The sequence below is a fragment of the Macaca thibetana genome, chromosome 19, assembly GCF_024542745.1.
Source record: "Macaca thibetana thibetana isolate TM-01 chromosome 19, ASM2454274v1, whole genome shotgun sequence".
In the NCBI taxonomy this organism is placed as follows: Eukaryota; Metazoa; Chordata; class Mammalia; order Primates; family Cercopithecidae; genus Macaca; species Macaca thibetana.
Genome location: NC_065596.1, coordinates 42,345,958 through 42,359,844, shown reverse-complemented (window position 1 = coordinate 42,359,844; position 13,887 = coordinate 42,345,958). Strand labels below are relative to the sequence as shown.

At 50.2% G+C, this 13,887-nt stretch overlaps 2 protein-coding genes across 5 annotated transcripts in view; both read right to left on the bottom strand.

Moving 5' to 3' along the window:
- Positions 1–13,887, bottom strand: part of SIPA1L3 (signal induced proliferation associated 1 like 3) — a 308,993-nt gene that overhangs the window by 59,903 nt on the left and 235,203 nt on the right. For all 4 annotated transcript variants that reach the window (XM_050768874.1, XM_050768873.1, XM_050768876.1 and 1 more), the window contains exons 11-12: positions 10,151–10,402; positions 8,546–8,683 (exon numbers count right to left, since the gene is read on the bottom strand). In XM_050768874.1, coding sequence (XP_050624831.1) covers positions 8,546–8,683; positions 10,151–10,402 — 390 coding nt within the window. The remainder of the gene's footprint in view (positions 1–8,545; positions 8,684–10,150; positions 10,403–13,887) is intronic.
- SPINT2 (serine peptidase inhibitor, Kunitz type 2) overlaps positions 1–13,887 on the bottom strand; it is a 230,800-nt gene that overhangs the window by 151,171 nt on the left and 65,742 nt on the right. The gene's annotated exons all lie outside the window — the stretch shown is intronic.

The following is a 13,887-nucleotide window of genomic DNA, read 5'->3' as shown; positions in this document are numbered from 1 at the left end:
CTTCCTTTTCTGTGAGATAACAAATTCCTACAATGTTTGAGCCAAAGTTTGGTTGCTTCAGCCAGAAGTACCTCACTGACACAGGCCCTGTGCTCTGGGGGAGTTACTGAGCCTCGATTAGTAATGTTGATATTAGCCAGGCGTGGTGGCTCACGCCTGTAATCCCAGCACTTTGGGAGGCCAAGGCAGGTGGATCACTAGAGCTCAGGAGTTTGAGACCAGCCTGGCCAATATGGCAAAACCCCGTCTCTACTAAAAATACAAAAATTAGCCAGGTGTGGTGGTGTGTGCCTGTGATGTCCCAGCTACTTGGGAGGCTGAGGCAGGAGAATCACTTGAACCCGGGAGGCGGAGGTTGCAGGTTGCAATGAGCCAAGATTGTGCCACTGTGCTCCAGCCTGGACGACAGAGTGAGAGTCCATTTCAAAAAAAAAAAAAAAAAAACCAACAAAAAAAAGTGTTGATATTGCAATTCCCTGGTTGGCTCCTGGCACCTGTACTTTCAACTTGGGAGGATCTGGCAGGGGGAGGTGAGGTCATAAACTGGGATCCCCCAAGATGCCAAAGAGAAAGTAATTGACTTATTCAGGGTCATCCTGCCAGCTCAAAGCCAGGACTGTCTCTACAGAGACCCTGCTCTAACCCCCTGGCTTCAACGCCCTGAGCACAGTAGAGGGGTGTTTCAAGGAGCACTGCACTCTCTGAAAACTCAACTCTACTCACTTGCCAGGAAAAAACACACCATCCTCCTTGCCCTCAACCAGACCTTGACCTCTGACACTTCCAGGAGAGGAAGACAGAGCCCAAACACAGGATGTACAAAACGTGAATTCTTACTTTTCTCAAAGTCTGAGGGCCCAGCTTCCAGCAATCAAAGGGGTTTTACAAAAGCAACTTTGACTATAAGCAATCTTCACCTTACTAGCTGACTTCACACCTGGCTAGCTGCCTGGTAAAATGTGGCTCCATCCTTGCTGGAGATCGGAGTGTTGATGCACTTACTCAGTTTTCCCAAAAAGTCACTGTGAAATCCTCGGCACTCAGGAAAAATGGCTAGGATGAGCCCGGGGAAAGCGGAAAGTCTGAGTGGCAGACGCTGCAGGCTGCTCCCCATGACTAGCCTCTCCTTCCTCCTTGGTAACAGAATCCCAACTGTATCTGGGGCAGCAATGAGACTGGATCACCAGACTACATGTCCCAGGATCCCTTGCAGCTCTGGCCAATGAGATAAAAGTGGAGGCGCCGCACGTGACTTCCAGCCTCGAAGCCTCCTCACCAGTGTGCTGCGGGTGCCTTTGCCTCACCACCTCCTCAAGGCTACAGCTTGAACAGCCACCTTGAACCAGGGGGCAAAAGGCCAAGGACAGCGATACATCAAGGAGGAGGGGCCTGGTTTCCCGTCAATGTGGGGAAAGAAACAATCTTGTCAGAACCACTATTTTGTATACTATGCAGCTAAACCTAATCGATAGACCCTCCTCTTTCGTCAGGCATATTTGACCTTGTTTCATCTCTCAGCTCCTCTCCCCAATCAGACAACCTGTACTTTATCCAACCATGTACTTCTCTTGCTAACAAGACTTTTGGTTTTTTGAGACGGAGTCTTGCCCTTTTGCTTAGGTTGGAGGGCAGCAGTGACGCGAACTTCCGCTTCCAGGGTTCAAGAGATACTCTCTTGCCTCAGCCTCCCAAGGGAAGACAGGCACGCGCCAAGATGCCAAGCTGTTTTTTGTATTTTTAGTAGAGATGGGGTTTCACCATATTGGCCAGGCTGGTCTCAAACTCCTCAAGTGATCTGCCTGCAACTGCCCACCTCGGCCTCCCAAAGTGCTGGGATTATAGGTGTGAGCCACTGTGCCCCACCCAACAAGACTTTTTATCATCCCAATGCAAACTGACCTGTGTTGGCCATTCATTGGGATGCTGACCATATCCCATTTGGGACCATGTCTATCACTGTCCAATTTTGGTCAAACTGATTGGAAATCGGGACATCCCAGCATCTCATCACATACAGCTCTGGGGAAACATCTCTGGCAGTACAGAAGATAAAATTGCTGTCTTTAACCTCATCTGAGTAATTTTAAAGTAATTATCTCTTCCTGGAAGATAACTCACTTTATAGATAAAAGGTTTGGGGTTTTGGGAGGAGCTGACTAGCTGTGGTTTCAGGTGTCTCCACGCAGAAGCTGGAGGTACTAACTCTGGGGAGGCACCTTACGGGGAGCAGGGTTGGGCTATGGGATGCCGGCTTGAGCTTCCCTTTTGGCCATAGAGGAAAGCACCAAGATAGACAGGACTGTGGGCAGGAGCCTCACAGGGCAGAGCTCCTGCCTGCTCTGTCAGTCTCACACACCAACCGATGGAACAATAGACAGGTAAATGACAGGATGCCTGGGCAAAATGATGGTCAGATGATGTAGCCTTGTTGGCTGCCACCCCAGCAGTCATCACCTTCTCTGTTCCTGCTTGCCCAGATTCCACTCTGGCAGCCAGCCCTCTGTCAACGTGACTTGAGTAAATCCTGACAGTTAACACAGCCACAGGGGTGCAATGTAACCTTGCCAGGGGTTGAGGGGTGGGCAAGTGATCCAGTTCCTTCCTTCCTTTTTTTTTTTTTTTTTGAGACAGAGTCTTGTTCTGTCACCCAGGCTAGAGTGCAGTGGCATGATCTCAGCTCACTGCAACCTCCGCCTCCCGGGTTCAAGTGATTCTCCTGCCTCAGCCTCCTGAGTAGCTGGGACTACAGGCACCTGCCACCACGCCCAGGCTAACTTTTGTATTTTTAGTACAGACGGGGTTTCACCATCTTGGCCAGGCTGGTCTCAAACTCTTGACCTCGTGATCCACCCACCTTGGCCTCCCAAAGTGCTAGGATTACAGGCTTAAGCCACGGAGCCCAGCCCCTTCCCTCTTAATTAATTAATTATTTTGGGACAGAGTCTCAGTCTGTCACCCAGGCTGGAGTGCAATGTTGCACACCTGGCTCACTGAAGCCTTGACAGCCTGGGCCCAAGCAATCCTCCCACCTCAGCCTCCCAAAGTGCTGTCAGGGTCAGCCCTCTGGAACCATAGTCCTGGGTTCTCATCTTGGCTCTGTTACATCCTGGCAGAGTGACCTTAGCCAAGTGAATTCACCTCACTGAGCTATAGTTTTCCCTCCGTAAAATGAGGGTAATTAAACTACCCACCTCAAGGAGTTGCTGGGAGGAGTCGCTGAGATCATGAATAGAGATCAATGGAACTCAGAAACAGATCCACACAAGGATATCCAATTAATTCTGCACTCCCCCATTTTTGCCTTAAGGAACAAAAGCACTTTTTGCCTTAAGGAACAAAAGCAATACAGTGGAGTGGGGATAACCTTTTCAATAAATAGCGCTGGAGTAAATCAGACAACCATAGGCAATCAAGGAACCTCAACCTAAACCTCTCACCTTATACAAAAACAAAAACAAACTCAAAATGGATCATGGACTTAAATGTAAAGCAGTAAAACTTCCAGAAAAAAACATGAGAAAATCTTTAGGACCTAGCACTGAGCAGAATTCTTAGACAACACCAAAAACCTGATCCATAAAATTTAAAAAAAAAAAAAAAAAAGATAATTTGAGCCTTATCAAAATAAAAAAACTTACGCCGGGTGTGGTGGCTCATGCCTGTAATCCCAGCACTTTGGGAGGCCAAGGCAGGAGGATCACTTTAGCCCAGGAGTTTGAGACCAGCCTGGCCAACATGGCGAAACCCTGTCTCTACTAAAAATACAAAAACTAGCTGGAAGGGTTGTGCGTACCTGTAATCCCAGCTTCATGGGAGGTTGAGGCATGAGAATCGCTTGAACCTGGGAGGCAGAAGTTGCAGTGAGCCGAGATGGCACCACTGCACTCCAGCCTGGGCAACAGAGCAAGACTTCGTCTCAAAAAATAAATAACTAGGCCGGGCGCGGTGGCTCAAGCCTGTAATCCCAGCCCTTCGGGAGGCCGAGGCGGGTGGATCACGAGGTCAGGAGATCGAGACTATCCTGGCTAACATGGTGAAACCCCGTCTCTACTAAAAATACAAAAAAAAAAAAAAAAAAAAAAACTAGCCGGGCGTGGTGGCGGGCGCCTGTAGTCTCAGCTACTTGGGAGGCTGAGGCGGGAGAATGGCGTGAACCCGGGAGGCGGAGCTTGCAGTGAGCCGAGATCACACCACTGCACTCCAGCCTGGGAGACACAGCGAGACTCCGTCTCAAAAAAAAAAAAAAAAAAAAACTTTTGTTCTGTGAAAGACCCTGTAAAAAAGACAAACTAAAGGCTGGGAGGAAACATTTGCAAATCGCATATCTGACGAAGGACTTGTATTTAGAACGTCCAAAGAACTCTCAGACACTGAACACCATTGCATCCAATTAGAAGACGCACAAAAGACACGCACAGGCACTTCACTGAAGAGGATACAGGATTGGCAAGTAAGGCGTGAAAAGGTGTTCAACATCCTTAGCCATTAGGAACATGCAAATTAAAATCACAGTGAGATATCACTGCACACCTATCAAAATAGCTAAAATGAGAAACAGTGACAACGCCAAATGTGAGGATGTGGAGACCCGGATCACTCACGCTCTGCTGGTGGGAATGTAAAATGATACAGACACTCTGGAAAACAGTTTGGCAGTTCCTTTTCAAACTAAAAATGGACTTACCATACGGTAAGCAATTGTACTCCTGGGCATTTATCCCAGAGAAATGAAAACTTATTTGCATGCAGAAACCTGTATGCCTGAATGTACATGTTCACCACATGAATATTTATAATAGCCAAAACTCGGAAACTACCCAAATGTCTTTCTTTTTAAATTTTTTAAAAAATATATTTTTAATATTTAAAAAAACTTCATTTCAACCCAGGAGCATAGATTCAAAGTGCCCTGAATATGCACTCCCCCAAATGTCTTTTGATGGGTGAGTGGTTAAACTGTGGTATATCCAGACCACGGAATAAACAGCATAATGAATGAACCAGAGACTCGCGATAACGTGGATGAACCTTAAGGATATTCTGCTGAGTGAAAAAGACAACCTCTGAAGCATACGTGCATCCAATTTCTTTTATCTAACATTCATCATGAAATAACAACAATTAAAGAAGACAGGCTGGGTGCGGTGGCTCACGCCTGTAGCACTTTGGGACGTCCAGCTGGGAGGATGGCTTGAGGCAAGGACTTCAAGACCAGTCTCAGCAACACAGTGAGACCTTGTCTCTATGAAAGAAAAGAAAAATTGGCTGGGTGTGGTGGTGCATGCCTGCAGTCCTAGCTACTTGCAAGGCTGAGATGGGAGGACTGCTTGTACCCAGGAGAGTGAGGCTTCAGTGAGCTATGATCGTGCCATTGCACTCCAGCCTGGCTGACAGAGTGAGACTGTGTGTCCAAAAAAAAAAAAAAAAGAGCCTCAGAACAGATGAATGGTGAATGCCAGGGGTTAGGCATAGGGGGAGGAGATGGGTGTGGCTGTAAAAGGATAGCATGAGGCACCCCGTGATGGTTACACAAGACTTCACATGTGATAAAATTGCGCAGAGCTATAGACACACACACACACAAATGAGTGCATGCATAACTGGTGAATTCCGAATAAGCTGCAGGCCTGTACCCATGTCAACCTCCTGCTTTGATATTGCGTTATAACCATACAAGATGTTAACAATAGGGGAGGCTGCGTGAAGGGTTCAGGCTCACAAGACTTTCTCCCTGTATGTTTTTTTTTTTTTGAGATGGAGTTTTTGCTCTTGTTGCCCAGGCTAGAGTGCAGTGGCACAATCTTGGCTCACTGCAACCTCCACCTAGCTGGTTCAAGCGATTCTCTCACCTCAGTTTCCTGAGTAGCTGGGATTACAGGCGCGTGCCACCACACCCAGCTAATTTTTTTGTATTTTTAGTAGACATGGGGTGTCATCATGTTGGCCAGGCTGGTCTCGAACTCCTGACCTCAGATGATCCACCCGCCTTGGCCTCCCAAAGTGCAGGGATTACAGGCATGAGCCACTGTGCCCGGCCACTTGTATGTCTTTTTTTGGCAACTTCCTGTGACTCAATAATTATTACAAAATAAAAAGTTAACAGAAAATATAAAGGGAGATACCAAGATTTTAGGGGAAAAACAAAAACAAAAACAAAACAGTTCCCAAGAGCTTTTGGTAACACCACTGCCAGCACCTTTGTTACTGGCAAGTTGCACTAACTGCCATTACCAACCTCAGCCCCTGCTGTCGCCTGGGTGCCCCCACACCCCGTGTCCCACACATACCAGATTCCTCTCTGATTCTCCCATGTTAATCTTGCTTGTTCATGTCTGTGGCCTTTGCTCTGTTTGGAATGACTTTTTCTCTCCTCTCTGTGGCAAACTCCTATTGGTCCCTCAAAATTTTGTTCAGATGTCACCTCCTCCAGGCAGCCAGCCTAGACCTCCAGGGCTGGGCTATGTTCCCTCTTCCTCTATTAGAGTGCTCATCAGAGTGCACGTGGTTTTTACCATCCTCTCCATCACGATCAGCAAGGGCTGACTACAGAACCCTCTCGTAACTGAGTATCTCAGATATTCCTCCTGGCATGCGAGAAAACTCTTGAGACCTTTGCTGAATGAAAGCTGAACGGTGGCCACTAGAAGAAGAAACAGTGGGTATGTCTCCCCAGTTGAACAAGAGGCTTAGAATCTAACAACGGATGAGTGTGGTGACTCTCAGAGAATGGTCCCTGGTGTAGCACCCCGAACCTACCAGGTCAGAAATTCGGGGCTCAGGCCCAGTAATCTGTATTTTAACAAGTCCTCCTCTGGATGATTCCAATGCCTGCTAAAGACTGAGAACTACTGGTTTGGTGGCCTGATTCCTTGTCTTAAGGTAGGTGGTTTCATTTTTAACAAACCTGCTCACTCTATCCATTCATCCAATATATACCAAAGATCAGCCATGTGTCGAACTCTGTACTATGTGATGGGAGGTCTTGAACAGCACGCTTACGCTCTCTTTCTCGCTCTCTTACAGGTGCATACACATGCACGTACGCAAGCACGCACACTCTTAGCTGGCTAATAAAGATGGAGAGTGCTCAAGGCCATGGTCAGGAAATACACAGGGAATTGGGGGGCAGCGCCTTGCCTCAAGAGGGAGCTCCAGAGAAGCGTTCTGGAGAGGGACACAGAAGCTCGAGTTGGTAGGACAGGGGGAGTGTGGGTGAGGAGTGTGAAGCACATTCAGGCCAAGGGAGGAATACCATCAAGGCTCTGAAATGCAGACAGTCCCCCTAGGAAGCTGGGAGTGGCTGGTGTGGCTGACGTGTGGCACTGCACAAGACTCGCAGGGTGCCAGGTGCCTTGGTGGCCACAGGGAGGGGCCAAAGCTGTGTCCGGAGGGCTCTGGGAGTGGTGAGAGGGTTTGGAGCAGGGGACAGGCATGTTCAGATATAGAAGGATCTGGCTGGGCGCAGGGGCTCACACTTGTAATCCCAGCACTTTGCGAAGCTGAGGCGGGCGGATCACTTGAGGTCAGGAGTTTGAGACCAGTCTGGCCAACATGGTGAAACTCTGTCTCTATAAAAATACAAAAATTAGCTGGGTGTGGTGTCGGGAGCCTGTAGTCCCAGCTACTCAGGGGGCTGAGGCAGGAGAATCACTTGAACCTGGGAGGCAGAGGTTGCAGTCAGCCAAGATCATGCCACTGTACTCTAGACTGGGCAACAGAGCGGTCTCAAAAAAAAAAAAAAAAAAAAAAAAAAAAAAAAAAAAGACACAGAAAGATCCCTCTGGCTGTTAAGTGGAGGGTTGACCAGAGGAGGTGAGATGAAGGCTGGAAGCCCACTGTGGTGGCCTGGGCAAGAAAGCAGGGAAAGGAGGTGGGATGGGTGACAGAGATGCTCAGGAGGAGGACCACTGCAGGGAGAAGGAGGAAGGGGACATTCACAGGATGAGGCCCACGGCTCAGGCCCAAGGACTGGGATTGATGTGGCTGCCCCAGGGACCTGGGGGCGGAGGAAGAACAGAGGGCACGAGGGCTGAAGGCAGCTGGGGAATAAGCTCAGCCGGAGCCAGAACCTGAAGGGCCTTGAATGCCAAGTTTATCCTGAGGACACTGGGGAGTCATGGAGGGTTTGGGGAGATCTCTCAGGCTGCCAGGTTGCAGATGGACACAAGCGGGCAGAACTGAAGCCTGAAAGATCTCGAAAACTGGGTAATGCTGGCAGCCGGGTCCTAGGGACTTAGGGCTGGAGAGAGTTAGATGCGTGGCCGTGCTGGATGGTGGATGCTCTTCCTCGACAGGTGTCAAGAGAACAGCAACCACAATTCTGCTGCAAGGAAAGCCAACGATGGGTCCTGCCCAGCCCGGCCCAGTTTCGCTCCAAAACATGAGACATAACCACCCCATGGGGCTGGGTCCTCTGAGGACCTTCAGGGGTCCAGAAACACCATAAAATGGCAAATAGAATTGTGGGGGTGTGCATTTCCTGGGGAAGAAGGAGCCACAGTTTTCATCAGATCCCTTAACATGAAAAGAATGGAGAGAGGCTGACCTTTCTGGGGATGGCTTGTATCTCACGTAGGTGGCCGAGCCGGGGGTGGAGAAGCTCCCAGAAGGCTGTCGGTAGGGAGGGACTCTGTCGGCCCCTGCTGGTGATACTGTGTAAGGGGTTTCTGGGAAGCTGACAGGCCTGGAAGGAGACAAGGGGAGGAAGGAGGCAGAGGGTGAGTGGGAGGGTACCCCTGCCCTGGGAGGATGGACAGACAGATGGACAGACGGACGGACGGACAGACAGACCTTTCCCCTGCCCAGCCACATCCCTTCTGCTGTCCACTGCTCAGGATGAAGGGGAGGATGCTGAGCACAGGGTGAGAGAAGCTGGGATGCCCCTGGGTCCCCTCTTCCCGGATCCACTGCGGCTGCCCCCAACCCACAGCTTTTGCAGGCTGCCCAAGACCGTTCTCGCCTCTGGCCCCCCGGGGACGAGATGTCCCTCTGCAAGTTGGATTCCTTCATTTTTTTGGACAATTTTCTTTTTATCTTTTAATATATAATATCTTCAAAAGAGTATCTATAAGTTATATTTGTCATCATCATAAAACGAACTCCCTTAAGGTACCACCCAACCCGGGACTAGAACGGCGGTGATAACATCTATCCGTGGGCTTCCCCACTTCCATTTCCCTGCCTCCTCCAGGAAGAAATCACTGTCCTAAATTTTGTGCTTATCAGTCCCTTCACCTTAAAAATAACAGAGATTTTTTTTTTTTTTTTTTTTTGAGACAGAGTCTTGCTCTGTCGCCCATGCTGGAGTGCAGTGGCCAGATCTCAGCTCACTGCAAGCTTCGCTTCCCGGGTTCACGTCATTCTCCTGCCTCAGCCTCCCGAGTAGCTGGGACTACAGGCGCCTGCCACCTCACCCGGCTAGTTTTTTGTATTTTTTAGTAGAGACGGGGTTTCACCATGTTAGCCAGGATGGTCTCAATCTCCTGACCTTGTGATCTGCCCATCTCGGCCTCCCAAAGTGCTGGGATTACAGGCTTGAGCCACCGTGCCCGGCTTTTTTTTTTTTTTCCAGAGATGAGCCACTGCGCCCGGCTTTTTTTTTTTTTCAGAGATGAGGTATTGCTCAGTCTGGGGTGCAGTGGTGCAATCACAGCTCACTGCAGCCTCCAACTCCTGGGCTCAAGCCATCCTCCCACCTCAGTCTCTTGGGTGGCTGAGACCACAGGTGTGCATCACGCCTGGCTAATTTTTAATAAATGTTTTTTATAGAGTCAGGGTTCCGCTATGTTGCCCAAGCTCTCTAACTCCTGGCCTCAAGTAATGCTCCTGCCTTGACCTCCCACAATGTTGGGATTACAGGCGTGAGCCACTGTGCCCAGCATAAAAAAGCAGAGCTTTAATTGTCTACTTAGTATAGTGAATTTCTAACTCAGATGCTGAGCTCCCCAGCACTGGGTCCCAAACAAGAGGCCCATGGTGAAAGCTGAAGGGAAGGAGGGAGGGAGGAACAAGGGAGACAGAAGGATAAGAAGGAAGGTCGAAAGCCTGAGGCGATGAAGAGGATGGAGGAAATAGTGCAGAGAGGGAGGGGCAGAGGACAGGTGTGGGCCGGTGGGGACTGGGAAGTGTTTGTCCCCCCGCAGGTGCTTACCTCTTGCTGTGCAGTGGCTGGGACTCCCGGAAGGGGACTATGGAGGTCTGCTTCGGGGGCCGGCTCAGGGACTGGGCGTGGCCAGGGGTGGTTGGAGTGGCCCACTTGGAGGCTGGTAGAGAGTTATGGGATGCGGGCCCGCTCCACTGCCAGGGAGCATTGCTGCGGTATGGGGGCCGGCCCCCAGGAGTGATGCTTTCCTGCTCTGTCTTGGGCTCCGAGGTATTCATGTCATAGGTCTCCGGCCAACCCCTGGGGAGAAAAACTGCGTTATTCAGAAAGACCCCAGCCTACCAACATGTGGGCCTGCTGTCTAGGCTGGGTTCTCCTGGCCCAATGCAAACCGGGATGGCCTTTTTTTTTTTTTTTTTTTTTTGAGACAGAATCTTGCTCTGTCACCCAGGCTGGAGTACAGTGGCACGATCTTGGCTCACTGCAACCTCTGCCTCCCGGGTTCAAGCGGGTTCCGGCTAATTTTTGTATTTTTAGTAGAGAAAGAGTTTCACCATGTTGGCCAGGCTGGTCTTGAACTCCTGACCTCAGGTGATCCACCTGCCTCGGCCTCCCAAAGTGCTGGGATTACAGGAGTGAGCCACTGCGCCTGGCTGGGGATGGTCTATTTTAAAATTCGAGTGAATACCCGTTAAAATGGTCTGAAACTTACCAGCTCAGAGTCTTCAACCAGGATGGGACCCAACACAGGGGCTCCGACTGCTCGGCCCCTTCCACCTCATCTCCTCCCCCCTCCTCCCACTCTCTCTGTTCCCTCCCCTCGCTTCTACCTGACCCAGACCACGCGGCTGCCAGTGTCCTGCACAGACCTGCCTGGCCCCCCTTAGCGGTCCTCAGGGCCAGAAAGGCAGATGTCCTCAGAATCAAAGGACAGTAACTGCCTTGTTCCAAAGAATCTTAAAGGCAGCTGGAAGAGGAGCAGGTGACCTACTTTGCAGGGTGGTTTAAAAAAAAAAAAAAAAAAAAAAGCCCTGAAATCCACAACCTTGAAATAGATGCAGAGAGGCCTATGACTCCCGCTAGACCAGGCTGGCACATGCACCGCGGTGCTCCTGGCTTGAGGTAGGGAGATCCACCGGCTGGGCTGGCATTCTTCACTGCCACTGCAGTGCCACACGGGAGGGGTCCCTGAGCTGTGCTCATGAAATCCACCTTCCGGCAGCTGTGAGAGCTGAGCTCAGAGGAGCCTTCAGCCTGGAAGCTCCCATGCGCCCATCAAGCTGATCCTCTGAGGGTCTCCCGAGTTCCCTGGAGCCACCCAGTTCATGGTCATCCAGCAAAAGGTCTGGTGGATATGGTGGTTCGGAGGCTGCTATGGTCTGGATGTGGGTTCCCCCAAAAGTCATGTGATGGAAACTTAACCCCCAATGCCACTGTTGGGAGGTGGGGCCTGGTGGGAGGAGCTTAGGGCAGAGCCCTCATGAATGGATGAATGCTGCTATAGAAAGGGCTTGCGGGAGTGGGCTCTCTCTCTCTTCCGCTCTTCTGCTGTGTTTGGACATGGCGTTCCTGTCCTCCAGAGGTCACAGGGTTCAAGGCACCATCATGGAAGCAGAAAGACCAGGCCCTATCCTGCCAGTGCCTGGATCTTGAACCTGCAGCCCCCAGAACTGTGAGAAATGTATTTCTGTTATCAGTTATCCGATCTCATGTACTCTGTCAAAGATGCACAAAACAGACTAAGACACAGGTGGATGCGCTCTGGCACCCAGGGCCTGACACACCGCACCCCTCGGTAGCACTATGGCTGGAACTGACCCTCGGCAGTGTCTGCTGGCTGTCTCTTTGGATTGGCAGCTGCCAATGTCTCACCAGGCACCAGGTGAGGAACAGTAACAATATGAATGTCTAACAGAGCCTGTAGACACGCCAGGCCTGGGCAGAGGTGGGGACGGGTACCATCACTGTCTCTGGGCAGTGCACACCTGCCATTCCTGCCTGCCTGGTGTCTCTCCCCTTACCCCCTCTCCTGATAACAGGTCTTTGTTAATACGGGCTCTGCGTGGGGCTGACCCCACTTCTTGGCTCCAGGTATGAGCATATGACCCAGGTCTGACCAATCAAGTTTTCTCCAAGCCCCTACCCCAACACGATGACTAGCACAGAATTGTCCTGTGCTCTAGGCAGGGCCAACGAGAGATCATGAGCATCAGTTGTTTGTTCTTTTTGAGATGGAGTCTTGCTCTGTCACCAGGCTGGAGTGCAATGGTGAGATCTCGGCTCACTGCAATGATTCCTGTGCCTTAGCCTCCTGAGTAGCTAGGACTACAGGCACGTGCCACCACACCCAACTAATTTTTGTATTTTTAGTAGAAATGGCATTTGACACCCAGGCTGGTGTCGAATACCTGACCTCAAGTAATCCATCTTCCTTGGCCTCCCAAAGTGCTGGGATTACAGGCGTGAGCCACCACACTAAGTCCTTTTTTTTTTTTTTTTTTTGAGATAGAGGTGGGTGGATCACCTGAGGTCAGGAGTTCAAGACCAGCCTGGCCAACATGGTGAAACCCCATCTCTACTAAAAAGACAAAAATTAGCCAGGCATGGTGGTATGTGCCTATAATCCCAGCTACTAGGGAGGCTGAGGCAGGAGGATCGCTTGAACCTGGGAGGCGGAGGTTGCAGTGAGCCAAGATCATGCCACTGCACTCCAGCCTGGACAACAGAGCAAGACTCCATCTCAAAAAAAAGAAAAAAAAAAAATGAAGGCAGCATGCAGCATGGAGCAGTACAGGCTGCGGGGCCAGATGGCTGGTTCAGATTCTAGTCCCGTCATCACCTATATGGGTTTGGGTGAGGAATTCTCTTCTCAGAGCCCCAGTTTCCTAATCTGTAAGATGGGGCTGGCTGTGAGCATTCTCTGAGCGTTAGCAGAGTCTGCACGTACCAAGTGCTTAACAAATCAGAGCTGATGCGGTTGCCTACTCCGGCTGATTCTAAGGACAGTCTGCCTGCTTTTCCCACAAACAGAAGCAAAAGCCTCGCTTCCACTTTCTGAAATCCAGCCAAACCACCTTGGGGCTCTGGAAAAGATTCTGCCCCAGCTCCTCCCGGCTCTTGCCCTCCCCAGTGACCTGAAAATGACCATCATCTAAATCATCAAGAGCTCAGCAAATAATGAAGGTTCCTGGGCCTCACCCCAGATTACATGTAACAGAATCCCCACTGAGGCAGGGCCCAAGGATCTGCATTTGACTGAGCTGCCTGTGATGATGTTGATACACGGTAACATTTGAGAAGGCCTGCTTCATGTATTGATTAAAAAAAGATTTTTTTTTGAGATGAAGTCTTGCTCTGTCACCCTTGTTGGTGTGCAGTGGCACGGTCTTGGCTCACTGCAATCTCCACCTCCCGGGTTCAAGTGATTCTCCTGCCTCAGCCTCCTGAGTAGCTGGGATTACAGGCCCGCCACCACGCCTGGCTGATTTTTGTATTTTTAGTAGACACTGGGTTTCACCATGTTGTCTAGGCTGGTCTCGAACTCCTGATCTCAGGTGATTCACCTGCCTCGGCCTCCCAAAGTGTTGGGATTACAGGCATGAGCCACCACGTTGGACCCTTGAATTGTTTTTAAGGATTAAAATGACATAAGATGCATCCCTGTTTCCCACTCCCATCCTCCAGTTTCAACTACCAGAAGCAACCACTGCTCCCAGTTTCTTACGCATTCTTTCAGAAATACCTTATGCAGGAAAGCAAAATATTATTTAAAATAGTAACAAAGT